This window comes from Chiloscyllium plagiosum, unplaced genomic scaffold (assembly GCF_037043375.1).
Source record: "Chiloscyllium plagiosum isolate Xiang-an unplaced genomic scaffold, Cpla_swu_hap1 HiC_scaffold_9, whole genome shotgun sequence".
In the NCBI taxonomy this organism is placed as follows: Eukaryota; Metazoa; Chordata; class Chondrichthyes; order Orectolobiformes; family Hemiscylliidae; genus Chiloscyllium; species Chiloscyllium plagiosum.
In genome coordinates this window covers 68883439-68907295 of record NW_028270147.1, presented here as the reverse complement: position 1 = coordinate 68907295, position 23857 = coordinate 68883439, and the positions used below count along the sequence as shown (strand labels likewise).

At 40.1% G+C, this 23857-nt stretch overlaps 1 protein-coding gene across 1 annotated transcript in view; it reads left to right on the top strand.

Annotated features, from left to right (window-relative positions):
* Nucleotides 1-23857, top strand: part of swt1 (SWT1 RNA endoribonuclease homolog) — a 139160-nt gene that overhangs the window by 39437 nt on the left and 75866 nt on the right. The window contains exons 5-9 of the mRNA XM_043699544.2: nucleotides 1906-3316; nucleotides 3993-4058; nucleotides 11759-11885; nucleotides 22425-22526; nucleotides 23285-23473. Of these exons, the coding sequence (XP_043555479.2) occupies nucleotides 1906-3316; nucleotides 3993-4058; nucleotides 11759-11885; nucleotides 22425-22526; nucleotides 23285-23473 (1895 nt within the window). The remainder of the gene's footprint in view (nucleotides 1-1905; nucleotides 3317-3992; nucleotides 4059-11758; nucleotides 11886-22424; nucleotides 22527-23284; nucleotides 23474-23857) is intronic.

Here is a 23857-nt window from a genome sequence, read left to right as displayed (position 1 = left end):
ATAGAGTCAATAGCCAGAGACTTTTCCCCAGGGCAGGATTGACTGGCACGAGGGGTCATAGTTTTAAGATATTAGGAGGAAGGCATAGAGGAGACGTCAGAGATGATAGGTTCTTTATGCAGAGTTGTGAATGCATGGAATGCATGGTCAGCAGTGGTGGTGGAAGCAGAGTCATTAGGGACATTTAAGCGACTGCTGGACACGCACATGGACAGCAGTGAGTTGAGGGGTGCGTAGGTTAGGTTATTTTATTTTAGATTAGGAATAATCCTCGGCACAACATCGTGGGCCGAAGGGCCTGTTCTATACTGTACTTTTCTATGTTCTTATAAAGCATGTATGTGTTCACAGAGGAGAGAAACGTAATGGGACAAACGATAGGGAAGCCGGAAATGAAAGTAAAAAATATTTACAAGAAACTTATAGATCGAGCCCTGGGTTTGGCGGAAGGGCAGGTTCTGTTAAAAGGTTTGGTTTGCAGGTGGGCAGCTTAAGAATTTGTGAACAAAAGCAGAAGTTGCTGGAAAAGTTCAGCAGATCTGGCACCATCTGAAGAAAAATCAGAGGTAACAGTTCGGGTCCAGTGGCCCTTGCTCAAGAACTGACTGAGTTCTGTGGTGGGGTCAATGCACTTGATTTCTCTGCACTGATGCTGCCAGACCTACTGAGCTTTTCCTGCAGCTTCTGTTTTTGTTTCTGATTTACAGCATCCGCAGTGCTTTCATTTTTTATTTAGCTTAGGAATTTAGTTGCAAACCTTCCTGCATCCAGTTTAAATTTGGCTCTTTTCAAACCTCTCAAACACTTGTCAACAATGGGACAATTTTACTTTTCTCCTGACAGCATTTATAATTCAAACATAAAGCGACACTACAATTGACGTTTAGTTTTTACAAGATTACGATTGATTGCTCTCTGTTCCAGCCTCAATTACTTCTAGAAATAACAGCATGACTATTCGTTGAAAGCTGATGACAAATATTTCAACAGTTGGGATGACCATTATATCCTACTGGCATATCTAGTGAAATTATCGCAGCTACCTTTGGCTTACAACCTCCGTTCTGTGCCAAGCACATACTTCAAGATGAAATTGGGGTCTTTAATTAAAAGCTTTAGTGAAGGTTTTGAAAAGCACAAATCGTTATCGAATGAATAAATTCAATGCATTTTGGTGAAATGTGTTTTAAAGTTTTTAAAACCTTATGATAACTGAGTGGTAAATGGCAACTTTTTAAAATTTGTCAAATGATCTCATTAGATTTCAAGATTTAAATAGGTTTTGAAAATTTCTCATTCAGATTTATTGTCTTCTGAAGTTATCGGTGGTTTTTAATGAGCAATTTTCTCACTGTTTGTGTATTCATATAATTTATAGCTACTTTTATGTGTCTGACTTCATTTCTGATTTTGTGGCTCTATTACTTACAGCCAATCAAGAAAATGTAATGGTGAAATAGTGTCACTAAAATATGGCTGAGTAGTTATGAGAACAGAAAGTATGTGCTTCTTACATTACTAATGACAGACTGCTATTGAATTTCTCTTGACCTTTGGTGTGATGACTTGGAAGACATTCTGCTTGTCTTTCCATGCGACTCCGTACAGTTAAGAAACAAAAGCTTAAGAAACAAATGAGCACTAAAATTTAACAAAAGTTCTGATGGAGGGTCACTGAAGTCGAGACATTAACTCTGTTTTTCTCTCCACAGATGCTGCCAGACCTGCTGAGTTTCTCCAGCACTTTTTGTTTTGCTGTTACTTTGTTATTTTGATAATGGCTTAATCTTGTTCTCTTGCACTTTCTAGTGTTGCAAACATTTTGTTGGCTAAGTACGAGAAGCATCTCTTAAGTAATCCAGTGGTTCGGGTCTTTATTTTTTTTTTTCTTTTTTATCTACCTAGACTGTCGCATTTGAAGGAAAAGCATAAAATCAGACCGGAAAAGTTCAAGGATGCTCCTGTTCAAGAGCCAGCTTTTTCAGTGGCAACATCCTCTTCATATCCTGAAAAAATCAAGTGCAAATCAAAGCGAAAGAAAAAACACAAGAAACGTTCACATGAAGAAAATAACCGAGAGAAGCACCAAACTTCCACAACTACAAAATCTACTTATTGCTCAACAGATCGTACAGGTGAATTGTCATGGTGTAAGATATGTCAGCGTTCTGAATTCTGCAGACATGCACTTCAACACAAAGCAGTGCCATCAACTGAGGAAGAAGATCTCAAGTTGTTGGAGGCAAAAGCAAGTTGCTCTTCATTTGAATGCTTACAAACTGGTTTTAAAGACTACATAAGCAAAATATATTTACAAGAAGCTAAAGAGGCTACTGGAAATCATTATGCAAAGGACAGAAATGAGTACTGTACAATTAACTCTCTGCACAGAACAAGCAAACTCACTGTTTCAAGTGATGAATTAAGAGAGAAGAAGATTGAAACCAAAGAACAGGCAAAATCTTCAGAGCTGCATATGAAATCAAATTATTCAGACCTAAAACAAAATGTTAAGGATTCGCATGAAGTTCTAAGAAACGTTGAAGAACTAGATAGCTCCAAAGAAAAATCTGACATGCTTGTGAAGTTACAGGAAAAGCCTAGTAGCTCTGGAAAATTATTTGATGTGTGGAAAGTAACCAGCGCACCCCTGAAACCTGTCAAAAATACGGGAAATTTGAGTGAAGGATCAAAAATTCCAGAATCTGTTATTTGGGAGAGGTGCAATAAAATATCTAATTGCTTGAGAGAACGCAGAAAGAAATCTAAAAAATTGGAACAGGCTGGCAATGAGTCCAGCACAATCAGAACAGCATCTTACTTAGTCAAAAGTTCGGGAAAATCCAGTAATCAGTCAAAATCCACAGGGGTTGAAAACCCAAATATAATTTCTAAGGAGCAAAAAAGCTCTGAATCATTTGGTAAGAATTACGAACAGTCATTAAGGCCCTGTAATGATCCTAAAAGGACAAAATTGGTTCGCGAAAGAAAAGGAGAATCAGGATATCCACAAGAACATCAGCTTGAAATCACAGATTCGGACTTAACTCCGAAGTCTGGACTCTTTGCGACAACTGATGTGGCAGTATTATCACCAAGCTGTGAAAAAGTTGAGGAATTTGGAACTCCAAAACAAGCTAAAAAGTTTAATAGTTTTAAAATTCTTAAAAAGGTCTATGCTACTGATGCCTTGTCACAGAGTAATTCTCAAAAGTTATTAACTTCAAGTGCTGCTCAGTCAAAAGGTCAATCTTCAGACAATGCAACAAAATCTACTCCAAAAAAGCAGGATCATGTGCTGTTTGCACATCAACCGGTAATAGAAGTTTATTTCCTTTCCTTATCTGATTGATGGATTCTAATGTTTATAATGATTTTTAAATAAGTAAAGTACGTCCCGATTTAGCAGGCCACTTGAGCCACAGCATTTAATTTGGAAAATCATAATAATCCTCAGTGATACTACTTCTGCAAATGAATTGAAATGCTTAACATAAGATAGCTTTTCAAAATGTATTAGTGTCCAATGATTCTTTTACAGCCCTTTCTAGTTAAGCACATTCATATTTCTCATCAATATTTTCTTCTCTATAAGTAACTAAAACGTCACTGTAATTGCCTTTAATTGACTGATGTTGACTATAATATACTACTGACCTTATTGTTACAATTTAGCATTTAGTTTTTCACTGTATTGATTTCCATAATATCAAATAGATCTATAAACTCCAGCCTTTTTTTGTGACTGTGTAGCTCTTCTGAACTCAGTGTATATTATACAAAAGAATATGATTTAGTGCAACAGATGTTAGATATTTGGTAAAAGATTCAAGTATATTGCTTTTATAATTCGCTAATAGAGAGGTAAATGAACTTGTGAGCATATTTATTAAGAAAAATGCGGCTTAAGTTAAAAACCACTTTGCTAACGATGGTTATACTGAAACATTGTACCAGTTAATCCTGTTTTTACTATATTTTAATCCTTAAAGGATTCTCAAAGATTGAATTCATCTACCACTTTACCAGATAATGTGGATATGGATACTGATCAAAAGGTGGGTTTTTTTTTGACAAAGCATCCAATGATTAGTATGACTGCCGATCTTTCTAGATCTTCAGTAAAACCAGTAGAATCAATTATATAAGACAGATGTCAGAGGCAGATTCTTTATTCAGAGTGGTAAGGGCATGGGATGTTCTGTCTGCTAATGTAGTTAACTCAGCCAATCCTTGGATAAGCACATGGATGATGATGGGATAGTGTAGGTGGATGGGTTTAGATTAATTCACAGGTCAGCGCAACATCGAGGGCCCAAGGGCCTATACTGCGCTGTGTTGTTCTATGTTCTCTATGAAAATAATCTTTCCTGTGGAAAGTACTGTTGAAACTTTGGTTATTGTTATTCAAATTTTTTTTACGTGAATGGATCATTAAATTTTAGGTACAGTACAACGACGTTTATTTCAGTTTTTTTTAAGATTAGATTAGATTCCCTAAGTGTGGAAACAGGCCCTTCGGCCCAACCAGTCCACACTGACCCTCCAAAGAGTAACCCACCCAGGCCCATTTCCCTCTGACTAATGCACCTAACACTATGGGCAATTTAGAATGGCCAATTCACCTGAACTGCACATCTTTGGACTGTGGGAGGAAACCAGAGCACTGGAGGAAACCCACGCAGACACTGGGAGAATGTGCAAATTCCACACAGACAGTCATCCGAGGCTGGAATCGAACCTGGGACCCTGGTTCTGTGGCAGCAGTGCTAACCACTGAGCCACCGTGCCACCCCTAAAAGAGAATGCAGCGCTTGTGCCATCCCTGGGTTTTCTCGAACCACCAAACTTGCTGACCAGTCGTGTCACACAAACAGTTGAAAGCCTAATGTAGGCAAACTACAGACAAAAAAATAATGATCATCATACTATAGTTTTGGATTACCTGCACAGAGAAATCCAGATTCAACAACTTCAAGATATATTGCTTGCTCGATATTGCTGTTTCAAAACTTACTTTTTAAATTGTTACTGTGCTGCCCTGAACTTACTTCCTGGAGATGATTTAAAGATTTTGTTTATTCCTGCATTGAAACTTTGCATCTGAATTACACTGCATAGTTACTTTTTACAAAAAGGTTAAAGTTCTTTCCATAGATGCAAGCTATTTAGTATATAATTGATCTATAAATACGTTTGTCTTATTGGTTTCAAAAAATGTTTTTAAAAATTGTAATGAACCATTAATAATATAGTTATTAATGCAATACAACTTTTACAATTATTATTTGGTCTGTTTCCACTTCTTTTCAACCTAATCTCGGCCATGTTAAAAAAAATTCTGTTCTCTCAAGTCCCCAAGGTCAGTGATCTTCAGCCATTGTTGATCTGCCTATAATTTTTCTTTAAAATGGAGAAGAATATAAAACTGCTTGAGTTCATTTCTCTTTTCCTTACAGTAAGTGGTACTACTGTACAAGATGCATTGAATTTTTTTAGGTACACTGATTTGCGTTAAGAGTTATCATGAATCAAACTTTCTGATTTTAATGATTGGTAAGTAGTCTATGAATTTGCAACATTGAGGCAACAGTATAAATTGGATCTATTATTGATTCTGTATTGCCTTGCACAGGTTACACAAGACCATTGTATGAATGTTCATTGATCAGCAATCCCTTGCGGACAAGGATGACTCACCTACACTCTCACTGTGAGTCCATAGATGGCTTGAACAGACCGATGCTGCTTCCACAGTCAGTGTTACACTTGGGGCAGGTGGTGGTCACGGGAAGGGGTTGGTGGGGCATTGCTGTGGCAGTGCGTTGCTTTTGCTGGTTTTTCCCCAGCTTCCATTTTTTTTTCCTGATGGCAAATCTCGAGGTGCTCGATGTCTTCCCAGATGCTGCTCCTCCATTTGAACAGTGTTGGGCCAGTGATTCCCAGGTGTCTGTGGGATTGCTGCACTCCATCAGTGAAGCTATTCCACTGTCCACCTGCGTGAATGTTATCAGACACATGTCTACCAAGTTCTAATTTTATTCAGGACCTGAGGTAGGCTGTCATGGGCTGGTTCATTTTAGAAGTGTAAATGCAGCTGAATGCAACTATCCGCAAAAAGCCTCATTTCTCACTTTCCACGGAGGATAGATTCTTGGTAAGTGTTTGATAATATTTAGCATGAGACACTTTGCTGAGGAATATTTCTTGCACCAAAGTTTATAGGCTGTGATTATAGGCCTCCAATAATCATAAATAGCTATATTCCTGACAGGTATGACTAGTCACTGGAGGAGTTTACCCTTGATCCCTTAGTAATAGCTACTTTCATTTCCTCTTTCAGTCAGCTTTTGCATGCAAGTTGAAGTATAGCTGTACTGTTTTCTTGTTGGTAAATTCAAAGCACAACAGCAATATCAGTTTAAATCAGCGACATGAGACCAATATAAATTAATTGGAACATTAAATTTAAAGTTTTTTGAAGTTCTTGAGACTCATCGTGCACTGCTGTGTAATCCGCAAAAATAAAGATTTCATGGTTGTATTCCAGTTAAGAGAGGAGACTTGATATCCAGGGGAAGAGAGAAAATATTTTGACCATAAACACATTGTTAATGAATTTGCTAAAAAGTGCTTGTATCTCATTGTACTCTTTTTTTTTTTAATTTTTAATTTTATCCTTGATCAGCTTGAATGTTCAGCTCTAGCTTTACTTTGCTGGTTGGTGCAAGGGGGTCAGTTGGCTGGGTGGTTGATCTGTGTTGCTAGGAACATAGGTTCAATTCTTGCACTGGCTGAGGTTACCATGAAGGACTCCTCTTCTCAACATCTCCCCTCTCATGAGGTGCGGTGACCCAATTAAACAACCACCAGCCATCCCTTGCTTATGAGAGAGCAGCCCTGTGATCTGGTAGGACTATGGCAACTTCTATGTAAAATGAAAAGTGCTATGTTTCAACTCCAGGATTGTATTAAACTAAACAGCCTTGCAGATATCCTTTTGGAGTCACATGTTCAAAGTGAACCAATGGGACAACTGAGATGGTGTTTACAGCAAGACATTGGAAGAAAAATACAGAAAGTAACATTGGGACCTGCTCTTGGAGCTAAGTAAAGTTTTTGACTGTGAGAATCAACCTGGTCCCTGTGAAAACCTTGCACTTAGATTTAGATTAGATTTCTAATCTAGATTAGATTAGATTAGATTACAGTGTGGAAACAGGCCCTTCGGCCCACCAAGTCCACACCGACCCGCCGAAGCGAAACCCACCCATGCCCCTACATTTACCCCTTACCTAACACTACGGGCAATTTAGTATGGCCAATTCACCTGACCCTGCACATCTTTGGACTGTGGGAGGAAACCGGAGCACCCGGAGGAAACCCACGCAGACACGGGGAGAACGTGCAAACTCCACACAGTCAGTCGCCTGAGGCGGGAATTGAACCCGGGTCTCTGGCGCTGTGAGGCAGCAATGCTAACCACTGTGCCACCATGCCGCCCACGAACTTATGTTCAGCCATACTATCCTACAGTATTTGGGCCTGTGGCAAGATGTCTGATGCCTTTGTGGTAACCAACTCTGTAAACCAAGGGTGTATCAAGGCTCCCTCAACTCTTCAATCTTGCTCTTACTGCAGTGCATAAGGAAACCATCAGGAGCAGACCTGCAGTCATTGGCATTAGGTTCCGTTCAAGAAAACTCTTCACTCTCTCCAAACAGCCTACTTTCACCGAAGTCAGAAGCAGTTATTGGAGAATCTCTGTATGGAGATGACTGTGCCTTAGCTGCCAGCAGCAAGGAAATTGCCAGAATTTATTTTCTTCACTTGTGAGATGTGGGCATTGCTGGCTGGCCAGCATTTATTAGCCATCCTTAGCTGCCCTTGAGAATGTTGTGATGGGACGCCATCTGCTATAAGTAAACCTTTAACGCTGTTAGGGAAGGAATTCCAGGATTGTGACCCAGTGATAATGAAGGAAATGGTGATATATTTCTAAGTGAGTAGCTTGGAGGGAAATATGCGGCTGATGGTATTCCCACGTGTCTGCTGCCCTTGTCCTTCTAGATGGAAATAGTCATGGTTTTGGAAGGTGCTCTCTAAGGATGTTTGGTTAATGGTGAGCAAATGCCTGAGTGCTGCCAAAACTTTTGGTCATATTCTCAGGCTTAAAGAGACTGTTTTTATGTCTCAGTCAGCACTGAGAACACATGATGGAGCACCAGACACAACTGTTGATGGCACCAACTTCAGGTTGTAGAGAAATTCTGCGATCTTGTCAATGTTCTGTCAATGGATGCCACGATTGACAGCGATATTGGTCGGTGTAGCCAAAGAACAATTTCTTCCCAAGACAAACTCCATGATAGTGTCTGGAAGCAGCATGGCATCAGGTTGAGATGTAAGATTAAACTCAATCCTGTTGTGTGGCACAGAATTCTGGTTCTGGTATGTGCACCACATCAAAGCTGTGCTACGCTTCTACCAAAGACACCTGAGGTCTGCCATGAGATTTCAGTGTCAAGACAGTTATGAGTGAGGTGAGTCTTCATTGTTTTGTGCACAGCAACGTGGCAATTATCTTCCAGAAACTTCAATTTACATGGGCAGTCCAGTTCTCCCACATTCCATCAGCAAATCTTCCTTAGGGAACTGTTTTAGAGCAAATGACTGAAAGTTTATCAGTGAAAACAACACAAGCACCCTTAAAAAGGCCCTTACAAAAACCTTCATTGCGGCCCATTGGGAAACCATTGCAGGAAAGTTTGGACATATAGAGGCAAACACTGCAATTTGGTCCAGCCTGCTTCAAAGACTATTGACTCCAAACTGGCAACAACCAACATGCTGAGGTAGCCCAGAGATGGTGCAGCTACATTTTCCCTTATCACCAATAAAGGCAATATTAACTGCCAGTTCTGGGACAGTCCATGATCTTTCTTTAACCTCTTTTCAAGGATGAACCCAGAGAAGATGTCACAGTCACTTATAGCTTGGTCATATCTGAAAAACAAGGAGTCTATCACCACATTACAATTAATCCAAAAGCAATTATGAGCAAATCCTGCAGATAGTTCATAGCTGGCTTTGCTCTTCTATTAAATTTGACTCTCTTTATTTAAAACCAATTTCTCAATAGACAGATTCTGGTTTTGAATAAACCCAAGTATGTTGCAAGCTGTAGTTAGTTACTTAGTGCGAAATTAGAGATGTTCTGAACTTCCCAACGAATCCCTTTTTTCACAAACTGAAGTTTGAGTTTGTTTTTGAATTTTCTTGCCTTGAAATGTAATGTTATAATTTTGTATTAATACGTAATAGTTACTCAGAAGAATACAGCATAGGAACAGACTCTTTGGCCCACCATGTCTCTGCTGACCATGATGCCATTCTAAACCAATGCCACCTGCCCTGCACATTATTCATATCCCTCTCTACTCCCTGCCTGTTCATGTGTCTGCCTAAATACATCTTAAATGTTGCTATGATATGTTTCTATCATCTTTCTATCAGCACGTTCCAGGCAACTACCAATTCTGGAACAGAGGGACCTCTGAGTTCAAGTGCACAGTTGTCTGAAAGTGGAGTTACAGGTAGAAAGGGCAGTGATGAAGGCTTTTGGTACACTGGCCTTCATCAGTCAGGGCATTGAGTATAGAGGTTGAGAAGTTATGTTGTACAGAACGTTGGTGAGACTGCACTTGGATATTGTGTTCAGTTTTGGTCACCTTGTTATCGGAAGGATGTGATTAAACTGGAAAGAATGTAGAAGAAATTTACAAGGATGTTGCCAGGGCTCAAGGGTCTGAGTTATAGGGAGAGGTTGGACAAGCTAGGACCTTTCTCTTTACAGCGTAGGAGACTGAGTGGGGATCTTCTAGAAGTGTATAAGATCATGAGAGGCATGGATAGGGTGTTTGCACTCAGTCTTTTTCCCAGGGTTGGGGAATTCAAGATGACAGGACATCAATTTTAAGTTAGAGGGGAAAGAATAAAATGGAACCTGAGGGGCAACCTTTTTACACAGCGGGTGATGCACATATTGAATGAGCTTCCAGCGGAAGTGGTTGAGGTGGGTACATTAACAATTTTTCAAAGTCATTTGGACAAGTACATCAATAAGAAAGGTTTAGAAGGATGTAGGGCTAGTGTGGATGGACATTTTGGCTGGCATGGGCCAGTTTGGGTCAAAGGTCCTGTCTCTGTGCTATAGGACTCCAAGGCTCTCTTAAAATAAAACTTGCCTTGTCTATCTCCTTCAAACTTTCTCCCTCTGACTTTAAGCCTCGTATTTCGGTATTTCCACCTTGGGAAAAAGACTCTGACTATCCATCCTATCCGTGTCTCTTTTAAAACTATATAAAATTATCAGGCAGCTCCTCAGCTTCCAATGTTCAAGTGAAAACAATCCAAATTTGTCCACCTTTTCCTTTGAACTAATACATTCCAATTCGGGCAGTATCCTGGTAAATCTCTTCTGCACCCTCTCCAAAGCCACCACGTTCTTTCTATAGTGTGAGGAGCAGAACCACACAATAGTCCAAATTCATGACATTTGCCAAGTAGTTGTATAATGTCAGTGTTAGTTTGAATCTTAATAAGGATCAATGTTTAAAGATTTGATTTCATGCAGACAAAGATATCCTCTTCCTTTCCTCTCAATCACTGAACAGAGGCAACTGATCTGCCTGAACTACTCTGCAAAGTAAAGGTAATCAATAGTAAACAGTTTGTACAGCCAACTCGTGATGTCAGTGGTGCAACATTACAGCATAATTTGCACATTATGATATAACATAAAAATAAAAGTTCCCTGGAAATTGAGGGGTTACAAATTTGTCTGATAATTTTAATCAGTCCAGTTTTTGAAGAAAGTTGATTTCAATTTAACAAAGCAAATTATCCCATATGAATGGGAAAATTAAGTATTGCTTTGAAAAAAATCCCTTGATGTATTTCACGTACAGTGTAGCTCCCTTAATTAGATGTGACTGCCAACAATAGCCCAATCAATCCCTCCATCTCAGACAGGCCTTGGAAATATTAGTACTGTTAAATATATATGTAAATATTTTTGCAGAAACAATTAACTGATTATATGAATTCTGTTTTGATAGGATTGTATAAGGTTGGGCATATATAATTAGCATGGAAAGTAGCTGTTGAGATTTTTGTTTTAATTTACTTCAGCTCACAAAGATTTTTACAATTGTATATATACTTTTAAAAATGGCCATAAAACATTGCTAGTTTTAATGGCTAAAGGTGATTCAGTATTGGTGACCCATATTATATCAATGTTTTAACTAATTGTATATGTATTAAGTCCTATCTGAAACATCATTGATTGCATTTTGAGGTAAATATGTTGACTAATGCTGTTCATACAGAGAATTCCCTTGTCAATTGATGTATTCTGCTTGGAATCATGGAATTCCAACCTGTTGAACTGTTCAGTATTTGCACTTGTAACTCTGGCAAACTATACTTCCTTTTCCACATGAAGAATGTTGGTTTATTTGGAATTTGTGTTCCCAAATGACTGAAACTGAGGAACAAATCTTTAGATCGTGGATTTATAATTGCAATTCTGTTTATGGCAGTTCAAATCTGATGTTTAAGATCACTAAAAATAACAATTACTCCTTGTTTTAAGAATGGATAATCCTCAAATGGATATTAAGTCTCATGGCTTTATGAGAAATGTTTGCTTCATTTTGCATTGCAACACTAAAAGTTGTTTCTCTCACTAAAGATGGAGATAGTAGAAGAGCTGCAAACAGCTCGATATGAGAAAGTCTTGGAGGTGGAACTGGGACAGAGCTATGGAGAGTTGACGAGCATGGATATAGATCCACCTCAGGAAATAAAAATATTCTCAAGTAAGTTACACTTTAAGTTATCATTTATTTCATCCTTTTTATTCCTCTTCTTTACCTTTATTTAGAATATTGTCTCGATAAACGCTGCTATTTTTCTAAATAGCATGTTTTACAATTGATATTTTCTACTAAGAAAACCAAAAGAAATATTTTAGCTCATAACAACAGTTAGTGAGCATTTTCTAATATTATTAGGAAGTTTGGCAAATTTTAAGCCTCATCATACTTAGAAAGAAAGTGTTTGCTGCTGTTGTATTCATGCAATGATATAACATAAAAATAAAAGTTCCCTGGAAATTGAGGGGTTACAAATTTGTCTGATAATTTTAATCAGTCCAGTTTTTGAAGAAAGTTGATTTCAATTTAACAAAGCAAATTATCCCATATGAATGGGAAAATTAAGTATTGCTTTGAAAAAAATCCCTTGATGTATTTCACGTACAGTGTAGCTCCCTTAATTAGATGTGACTGCCAACAATAGCCCAATCAATCCCTCCATCTCGGACAGGCCTTGGAAATATTAGTACTGGGCAATTTTGTAATTTCCCCAGTTGAAGAAAATGAACAATTATCAGTGCAGAGATTTAAAGAAAATTACTTCAACTAGAATTGTAAATGTTTTGTTGAGCGTGCATAGTCAAATTTCTGGTCTTTACCAATTTTCACATTTTGTTTCTTTGTTTACTGGGTGCTGGCTGGGTCAATATTTATTGTCCATTCCTAGTTGCCCTTGAGAATGTGGTGGTCAGCTGCTGTCTTCAACCGTTGCAGATCATTTGCAGTAGGTACAGCTGTTGGGATAGGAGTTTAAGAGCAGTGATATATTTCCAAGTCAGGATTGGAGGGTAACTTAGGGGTCATGGTGTTCCCATATATCTGCTACCATAGAGATGTACAGCACGGAAACAGACCCTTCGGTCCAACTCGTCTATGCTGACCAGATATCCTAACTTAATCTAGTCCCATTTGCTAGCACTTGGCCCAAATACTTCTAAACCTTTCCTATTCACGTACCCATCCAGATGCCTTTTAAATGTTGTAATTGTACGAGCCTCCACCACTTCCTCTGGCAGCTCATTCATAGACACACCGCCCTCTGTCTGGAAAAAGTTACCCTTTATGTTCCTTTTATATCTTTCCCCTCTCCCCCGAAACCTATGCCTTCTATTTCTGGACTCCCCCACCCCAGGGAAAAGACCTTGTCTGTTTACTCTATCCAAGCGCCTCATTTTATAAACATCTATAAGGTAACCCCTCAGCCTCCTACGCTCTCTGGAAAACAGCCATCACCTATTCAGCCTCTCCCTATAACTCAAACCCTCCAAACCTGGCAATGTCCTTGTGAATCTTGTCTGAACCCTTTCAAGTTTCACAACATCCTTCCAAAAGGAAGGAGACCAGAATTGCATGGAATATTCCAAAAGTAGCCAAGCCAATGTACTGTTCAGCTGCAACATGATCTCCTAACTCCTGTACTCAATGCTCTGCCCAATAAAGAAAAATATACTAAACGCCGCCTTCACTATCCAATCTACCTGCGACTCCACTTCCAAAGAGCTATGAACCTGCACTCCAAGGTCTATTTGTTCAGCAACACTCTCAATGACATTATCATTGAGTACATAAGTTCTGCTCTGATTTGCTTTCTCAAAATGCAGCACCTTGCATATATTTAAATTAAATTCCATCTGCAACTTCTCAGCCCATTGGCCCATTTCATCAAGATTCCTTTGTACACTGAGTTAGCCTTCTTTGCTGTTCACTACACCTCCAATTTTGGTGTCATCAGCAAACTTACCAAGTAGACCTCTTATGCTCACATCCAAATGATTTATATAAATGACAAAAAGCAGTGGATCCAGCACCAATCCTTGTGGCACACCATTGGTCATAGGCCTCGAGGTGAAAAGCAACTCTCCACCACCCTCTGTCTTCTACCTTCAAGCTAGTTCTGTATCCAAATGGCTAATTATCCTTGTATTCCGTGAGATCTAACCTTGCTAACCAGTCTCCCACGAGAAACCTTGTTGAACGCCTTACTGAACTCCATACAGATCATGTCTCCTGCTTTGCTCTCATCAATCCTCTTTGTTACTTCTTCAAAAAACTCAATCAAGTTCGTGAACATGATTTCCCACGCGCAAAGCCATGTTGACTATCCCTTATTAGTCCTTGCCTTTCCAAATACATGTACATCCTGTCCCTCAGGATTCCCTCCCACAACTTGCCCACCACCGACGTCAGGCTCACTGGTCTATAGTTCCCTGGCTTGTCCTTATCACCTTTCTTAAACAGTGGCACCATGTTAGCCAACCTCCAGTCTTCCAGCACCTTACCTGTGACTATCGATGATACAAACATCTCAGCAAGGGATCCAGCAATCACTCCCCTAGCTTCCTACAGAGATATAGGGTATACCTGATCAGGTCCTGTGGATTTATCCACTTGTGTGTTTCAAGACATCCATCACCAACACCTCTGTAATATGGACATTTTTCAAGATGTTACCATCTCTTTCTCCACATTCTATATCTTCCATGTCCTTCTCCACAGTAAACACTGATGCAATGTACTCATTTAGTATCTCTCCTGTCTCCTGCAGCTCCACACATAGGCAAGGCAGCCTATCTTTGAGGGGCCCCATTCATTCCCTAGTTACCCTTTTGTCCTTAATTATTTATAAAATCCCTTTGGATTCTCCTTAACCCTATCAGCCAATGCTATCTCATGTCCCCTTTTTGCCCTCCTGATTTCCCTCTTAAGTATACTCCGACTGCCTTTATACTCTTTTAAGGATTCACTTGATCTCTCCTATCTATACCTGACATATGCTTCCTTCTTTTTCTTAACCAAAACTTCAATTTCCCTAGTCATCCAGCTTTCCCTACACCTACCAGCCTTTCCTTTATTCCTAATTGGAATATATTGTCTTTGGACAGCCATCCCTTTACCTGCCCCCAATCAGCTTTTGAAAGTTCTTCCCTAATATAGTCAAAATTAGCCTTCCTCCAATTTAGGACTTCACCTTTTAGATCCAGTCTATCCTTTTCCATCACTATTTTAAAACTAATAGAATTATGGTTGCTGGCTTCAAAGTGCTTCCCTGACTGACACCTTAGTCACCTGCCCTACCTTATTTCCCAAGAATAGGTCAGGTTTTGTACCTTCTCTAGTAGGTACATCCACATACTGAATCAGAAACATTTCTTGTACACTCCTAACAAATTCTTCTTCATTTAAACTCTTAACACTGCAGTCCCAATCTATGTTTAGAAAATTAAAATCCCCTACCATAACCATTCTATTATTCTTACAGATAACTGAAATCTCCTTAAAATTTGTTTCTCAATTTCCCACTGACTGTTCAGAGGTCTATAATGCAATCCCAATAAGGTGATCATCCCTTTCTTATTTCTCAGTTTCAACCAAATAGCTTCCCTGGATGTATTTCTGGGAATACATCAGTACAGCTGTAATGCTATTTCTAATCAAAAACGCCACACCCCCTCCTCTCTTGCCTCCCTTTCTATCCTTCCTGCAGCATTTGTATCCTGGAACATTAAGCTGCCAGTCCTGCCCATCTCTGAGGGAGAAAGTGAGGACTGCAGATGCTGGAGATCAGAGCTGAAAATGTGTTGCTGGAAAAGCGCAGCAGGTCAGGCAGTATCCAAGGAGCAGGAGAATCAACCCTTCGGGCATGAGCTCTTCTTCAGGAAGAAGGGCTCATGCCCGAAACGTCGATTCTCCTGCTCCTTGGATACTGCCTGACCTGCTGCGTTTTTCCAGCAACACATTTTCAGCTCTGCCCATCCCTGAGCCATGTTTCTGTAATTACTATGATGTCCCAGTCCATGTTCCTAACCATGCCTTGAGTTTATCTGCCTTCCCTGTTAGGCCCCTCGCATTGAAGTAAATGCAGTTTAATTTATCAGTCCTACCTTGTTCTATGCTTTGTTCATCTCTGCCCTGACTGTTTGACTGGCTTCTTTTCTCAACTATACCAGTCTCCGATTGATCTCTTTCCTCACTATCTCCCTGGGACCCACACTCCCACCTTACTAGTTTAAATTCTCCTGAGCAGATTTAGCAAATCTCTCTGCTGTATATTAGGCCCCTTCCAATTCAGGTGCAATCCGTCTTTCTCATACAGGTCACTTCTACCCCAGAAGAGATTCCAATGATCCAAAAATGTGAACCCTCCTCCCATGTACCAGTTCCTCAACTACGTATTCATCTGCTCTATCCTTCTATTCTTAGCCTCACTAGCTCGTAGCACCGGGAGTAATCCAGACATTACTCCCGTCAAGGACGTCCTTTTTAAATTCCTGCCTAACTTTCTATGTTCTCCCTACGGAATCTCATCATTTTCCCTTCCTATGCTGTTAGTTCCAATATGTACAATTACCTCCTGCAGTTCCCTCTCCCCTTTTGAGAACATCTGCACGATCTCTGAGACATTCTTGATCCAGCACGAGGGAGGCAACACACCATTCTGATTTTTCACTGCAGGCTGCAGAAATGTCTCTCTGTATCTCTGACTAAAGAGTCCCCTATAACAATTGATTGCTTGGAACCCGATGTACTCCTCATTACATTAGAGCCAGTCTCGATACTAGAAGCTTGGCTGTTCATGCTACATTCCCCTGAGAGTCCATCACCACCTACATTTTTCAAACGGGGATGGCCACAGAAGACTCCTGCATTACCTTCCTACCCCTCCTTTGTCTTCTGGAGGTAACCCATCTACCTGACTATATTTGTGGCTTTTCTCCTTTCTTCTAACTACCATCCATCACACCCCCTAGCTCTTGTAAATCCTTATTGCCTCTACCTGCCACTCCAACCGATCCATGCGATTTGATAGGATTCGCAACCAAAGATACTTCTTGCAGGCATAATTATCAGTAACATGGAAACTCTCCCTAAACTCCCACATTCAATAGGAAGAATGTATCACTTACTAGAGGCCATCCTAACTCCTTCCCAATCTACAGACCCAAAAAATAACACCGTTTGTTTTGCTCTAAAAACAGTGCTCCAGTTTAACTTAATATTTATGGTTTATGGTTTATATTTTTAAAATTTAAGCAAGAGACAGATCTTAATAAAACATATAATCAAGAAAGAACCCACTCAACTCACAGCTGTGGACTTACAGCATGGTTACACTTAACAACTATGAACTTATCTGTTCCTGTGCTGTGGGCTCTCCCACACAGGTTCCTCCGGTCTGTTGTGAATTTTGCTGTTTGTTAATTTTTCCTAGACACACTCTGATGTCCAGAGATACATGAACTCAAATACCAAAGGCAGTAACTGACACAGCTGTGTTAGTTAGCAGTGTAGGTTCCTTTCTTTCTCTCCCTCACTAACCATGTGGTCTCTGCCTTTTGTCTGTCTTTCTCCTTTTAAAAGTGCTGTTGTTTTGATCTTTTTTCCTTAAAGTTCCAAAACAATGCAACAGCATATAAAACAGTAATTGCTGCTCCTGGAATTCAAGGAAATCAGCTTCAATATACCTCAAAAAAGGAGCAGCTCTTAGAGCCACAATTTTTTTCCCATCCTCCACCTTGGATCCTTGTCTTTCTAGATTGTCGTGGTCTTGGGTTTGGAAAGTGTTGTCTGAGGAGCCTTAGTGAACTTTTGCAGTGCACCTTGACGATGGTGCAGAGTACTACAACTGAGTATTTGTAGTGGATGTGTTGCCAATCAAGCAGGCTGTTTATTTCCTCGTTGCTGTTAATCCTTTTGAGTGGTGTTTAGCTACATTCAACTGTCTCGTTCCTGACTTGTGCCTTGTAAATGGTGGAAGCCATAGAGGAGTCAAGAGATGAGTTACCTGCTATAAGATTCCTAGCCTCTGACCTGCTCTTGAAGCCACAGTGTTTTTATGGATAGTCCAGTTCAGTTTCTGGTAACACCCCCAGCATATTGATATTAGGGGATTCAGTGACCGTATCTGTGGCAGTTTTGTTGAAATAGATTGAAAATTGCATTGCTTTAAAATAAAAACAGTGGTAATCTCAAAAGATTAAATTTCACATAGTGAAAATTGTGTTAATTGGGTAGTATTATGGTAATATGTGCTGGTAAAGTATCCAACTTGAGTGGAACTTCTTCCAAAGTTATTAGAGTCATAGAGATGTACAGCATGGAAACAGACCCTTTGGTCCCACTCGTCCATGCCAACCAGATATCCCAACCCAACCTAGTCCCACCTGCCAGCATCTGGCCCATATCCCTTCAAACCCTTTCTATTCATATACCCATCCAGATGCCTTTTAACTGTTGCAATTGTACTAGTCTCCACCACTTCCTCTGGCAGCTCATTCCATACATGTACCACTCTCTGCATGAAAACACACTGTAGGAATATTGCATGCAATTAGAACATAGAACAGTACAGCACAGAACAGGCCCTTCAGCCCACGATGTTGTGCTGACCACTGATCCTCATGTATGCACCCTCAAATTTCTGTGACCATATGCATGTCTAGTAGTCTCTTAAATGTCCCCAATGATCTTGCTTCCACAACTGCTGCTGGCAACGCATTCCATGCTCTCACAACTCTCTGTGTAAAGAACACACCTCTGACATCCCCTCTATACTTTCCTCCAACCAGCTTAAAACCAAGACCCCTCGTGTTAGTTATTTCTGCCCTGGGAAATAGTCTCTGGCTATCGACTCTATCTATGCCTCTCATTATCTTGTATACCTCAATTAGGTCCCCTCTCCTCCTCCTTTTCTCCAATGAAAAAAATCCGAGCTCAGTCAACCTCTCCTCATAAGATAAGCCCTCCAGTCCAGGCAGCATCCTGGTAAACCTCCTCTGAACCCTCTCCAAAGTAATGAGAGGCATAGATAGAGTCGATAGCCAGAGACTATTTCCCAGGGCAGAAATAACTAACACGAGGGGTCATAACCAATGTCCTGTACAACCGCAACATGACTTCCCAATTCCTGTACTCAATACTCTGACCAATAAAGAAAAGCATACCAAACACCTTCTTCACTATCCTATCGACCTGCAACTCCACTTTCAAGGAGCTAGAGACCTGCACTCCAAGGTCTCTTTGTTCAGCAACAATCTTTAGGACCTTACCATTAAGTGGAGAAGTCCTGCTAAGATTTGCTTTCCCAAAATGCAGCACCTCACATTTATCTAAATTAAACTCTCTCTGCCACTTCTCAGTCCATTGGCCCATCTGATCAAGGTCCCATTGTAATCTAAGGTAACCTTCTTCGCTATCCACTACGCCTCCAATTTTGGTGTCATCTGCAAACTTACTAACTGTACCTCTTATGCTCACATCCAAATCATTTATATAAACGATGATAAGTAATGGACCCAGCACCGATCTTTGTGGCATCCACTGGTCACAGGCCTTCAGTCTGAAAAACAACCCTCCACCACCACCCTCTCTTCTACCTTTGAGCCATTTCTGTATCCAAATGGCTAGTTCTTCCTGCATTCCATGAGACCTAACCTTGCTCACCAGTTTCCCTATGGGGAACCTTGTTGAGTGCTTTACTGAAGCCCACATAGATCACATCTACCACTCTGCCCTCATCAATCCTCTTTGTTACTTCTTCAAAAACCTCAATCAAGTTTGTGAGACATGATTTCCCACACATAAAGACATGTTGACTATCCCTCTTCAGTCATTGCCTTTCCAAATACATGTACGTCCTGTCCCTCAGGATTCCCTCCAACAACTTGCCCACCACTGAGGTCAGGCTCACCGGTCTATAGTTGCCTGGCTTGACCTTACCACCTTTCTTAAACAATAGCACCACGTTAGCCAACCTCCAGTCTTCTGGTACCTCATCTGCGACTATCGATGATGCAAATAACTCAGTAAGAGGCCCCTAACTTCCTAAAGAGATGTAGGGTATACCTGATCAGGTCTGGGGGATTTATCCATTTTTATGCTCATCAAGACATCCAGCACTTCCTCCTCTGTAATATGGACATTTTTCAAGATGTCACCATCTATTTCCCTACATTCTGTATCTTCCATGTCCTTTTCCACAGTAAATACTAATGCAAAATTAGCATCCGCCCTATCTCCTCTGGCTCCACACAAAGGCCGCCTTGCAGATCTTGGAGGGGCCCTATTCTCTCCCTAGTTACCCGTTTGTCCTTAATGTATTTGTAAAAGCCCTTTGGATTCTCCTTAATTCTATTTGCCAAAGCTATCTCATGCCCCATTTTTTTGCCCTCCTGATATCCCTCTTATGTATACTCTGACTGCCTTTATACTCTTCGAAGTATTCACTCGATTAATAGAGTGCGCCTCCTAGGATTGGCAAGATAGAAATAGAAGTTTCCTTAGTAACAGTTATTCGTCTTCTCAGCTGTTCTATAGGATTTGCAGATCAGGGGAATATAAAGAAAAGTGGGCATGAAAAGAAAGGTTTGTCATACTTTGTTGTTAATTCATGAGATGTTTGCACCACAAGGCCAGCATTTATTGGTGGACAGCTTTCTATGTAATTTTCGAGGGTATTTAAGAGCTGACCAAAGTGCTATAGGTTTTCAGTGACAATTCATACAAATGACAGATTTCCTTCCCTCGGTGACATCAAAGTACCAGGTCAGATTTTACTGCCATCAATGCTTTAATTAGATTAGATTAGATTACATTACAGTGTGGAAACAGGCCCTTCGGCCCAACAAGTCCACACCGACCCGCCGAAGCGCAACCCACCCATACCCCTATATTTACCCATTACCTAACTCTACGGGCAATTTAACATGGTCAATTCACCTGACCTGCACATCTTTGGATTGTGGGAGGAAACCGGAGCACCCGGAGGAAACCCACGCAGACACGGGGAGAATGTGCAAACTCCACACAGTCAGTCGCCTGAGGCGGGAATTGAACCCGGGTCTCAGGCGCTGTGAGGCAGCAGTGCTAACCACCGTGCCGCCCACTGATAGAGTCATAGAGATGTACAGCACAGAAACAGACCCTTTGGTCAAACTTGTCCATGCCAGACCACATATCCAAAATTAATCTGGTCCCATTTGCCAGCACTTGGCCCATATTCCACGAAACCTTCCTATTCATATACCCATCCAGATGCCTCTTAAATGCTGTAATTGTACCAGCTTCTCCAACTTCCTCTGGCAGCTCATTCTATACACACACACTACCTTCTGCGTGAAAAAATTGCGACTTCTGCCCTGTAGATGGCAGCCAGCAGGCAAGATATTCACTGTGCAGTTCCCAATCTCTGATTTGCTCTTGTACCCACAGTACTTATACAACTGATCCAGTTCAACTTCTGGTCAATGGTGATCCCCAGGATGTTGATGTGGATTCAGGGATGGTAAATCCATTAACCCATTAGCAGAGTTGGTTCTTTTTTTTTGTTGGACATACCTCACAAGGCTGGAGTATGACTTATTTATCAACCCAAGCCTAAATTGTCTTGGTGTAGCTGCATATGGGCACAGATTGTTTTCAGTGGCTGCTACCATTTCAAACAAAAAAATATACATTTTTCTCTTATCCACAGTTCTTACCTTAGTTGGTGGAAGGTCATTAACGAAGCAGCTAGACCTAGGTCACTACACTGAGTAGCTCTCACAGCAACTTCCTGGGACTGAGACACTTGACCTCCCACAACCTTCTCTCTTTGTGCTAGAAATTACTGACTTCTGCTTATAGACAAAGAATGACTGAGTAACAGGAACTGAAAACTGAAAAAAAACTCTAGGGGATAAAAACAAAGTCAAAAATGCCTTTCCACTTGTTGGAACACTTTGAATTTGGACTCACCAGCAACAATGAGTTTGCCATTCAGCTCAGCTGTTCCTAGACCGGAGCGGGCATACTGCATGGGGGGCAAGAGCTTGCCATCTTCATCTTCAATTTCAACTTCAAAACTGATACTCTTGATTAGACATGGAGTGCTGATGGGTGAACTGTGGGGACGATTGCGGCCATGAGTGAAAATGGCACATAGTACACCATTTAAGACAGCCAAACAAAGATACGTAGTGCCTGAAGGACAAAGCAAAGCAATGCTAGACATTTAATTAACTGAATGCTTGGTTGAATTGATTTGAACTCCTATCTAGGTCTCTGGGTATTTTTTTAATGCACAGGATAAGTCCAGCATTTATTGCCCATCTATAATTGCCCAAAGGGCAGTTAACAGTCTATTATGGGTCTGGAAGTAAGGATGGCAGTTTCCTTTCTTAAAGGACATTAGTGAACCATATGGGTTTTTCCTGACAATTGACAATGGATTTATGGTCATCATAAGTCTCTTAATTCCAGAATTTTATGGAATTCAAATTCTTCCGTCTGCTTTAGAGGAATTTGTACCCACGTTCCCAGAACATTACCTGGATCTCTGGATTAACAGTTCAGCGTTTAATATTATTAGGTCATCATCTCACGTTGAGGGATTGGTTGTCCAATGACATACCACTTACGCTATTATCCTCTCTGACTATGAATGTTCACCCAAGACTGAAAAGGAACATTAATTTTCATTTTTTTCCCTAAACTTTGACTATCTAGCTGAAGCTACTTCGAAGTCTGACATTCTCCTTGTGCTTGATACCAACATTTTTATCAGTCACCTAAATTTTATCATGATTATGAAGGACCATGGAGTTGCAGGTATGTGAATATGTTTAATTATGAAATGAATGAAAACAAAATTACTGATTTAATATTCTAATTGAGAAAAATAAAAATATTTTGCTTAAAATGTTTTAGTAGCTCTTCAGATGAAATATTATAATTTGGTTTTGATTTCAAAAGCTATTTTGGTTAAATATGTAAATAATGTTTGCCCTGAAGATAGTGGATGTTTAGAAATCTATTCAGAAATCTAAGCAATTTTATGCTGTACTTCAAAGGTAAATAATATCAATGTTGTTGGTTACAATGTATCTTTTGGAATCCTGTGGATAGCTATTTTAATTTGTTGTCCCAACTTTACATTTTTTTAACAATAGTGTTACTTTATTATTATTGTTGTTGTTATTGTTATTGTTATTATTATTATTATATATTATATATCTAGGGAAAGCAGCCACATCTTAGTCAACCTCTCCCTTTAGCTCAAATCCTCCAACCCTGGCAATATCCTTGTAAATCTTTTCTGAACTCTTTCAAGTTTCACAACAACTTTCCAATGGGAAGGAGACCAGAATTGCACACACTATTCCAGCAATGGCCTAACCAGTGTCTTGTACAGCCGCAACATGACCTCCCACCTCCTGTACTGAATTGAATAGCTTCAATTGTATAGATATGATGGGATAGGTTCTCTGATGACAGCTTAACTATCTAAGCGTTAGCTAAATAAGACACAGAACAAATAAGAAATTAGTAAACAATGCAATTGTACGGTTATACTTTTATAATTACAGGTGTCGGTTTCCCAATTATCGTCATTCCATGGGTCGTTCTACAGGAATTGGATTCCTTAAAAAACGGAAGGCTGTCCGGAGGTGTGAATCGTAAAGCCATACCTGCTGTACAGTTCATTTATTCCTGCTTCAAAAGTCGACATCCGCATGTATGGGGGCAGTCTATGCAACAGGCAGCTCAAAAGTTCTGTAAGTTAATAGAGTGCCGTCATTTCTGGAGATCTTTTAAATCAGAGTGTATACGCTTTGACAACTCCTGGTCACCAACAAATAAGTATGAGATAGAGGTCTAATATTAGAGTGCAGTTTACTGAATGACAAATGCAGTTAAATAGCCACATTTTAAAACTCTTTACGCGTGTCTTACTCTCAATTTTGTTGTTTTCTTTTTGCTTTATCATCACCGTCCTATTTCAGTGCCACAGGATCTTTATTGGACCTCAGCATCGTTTTATAAATAGTGTATTTGAACTTTTAATTTGTTCTATCAATTTTCTTCCTCTTTTATTTGTCTTCTGAACACATGGAGTACTGTTGGTGTATGGGTCTATGGGCATCATCGTGTTCCGATAC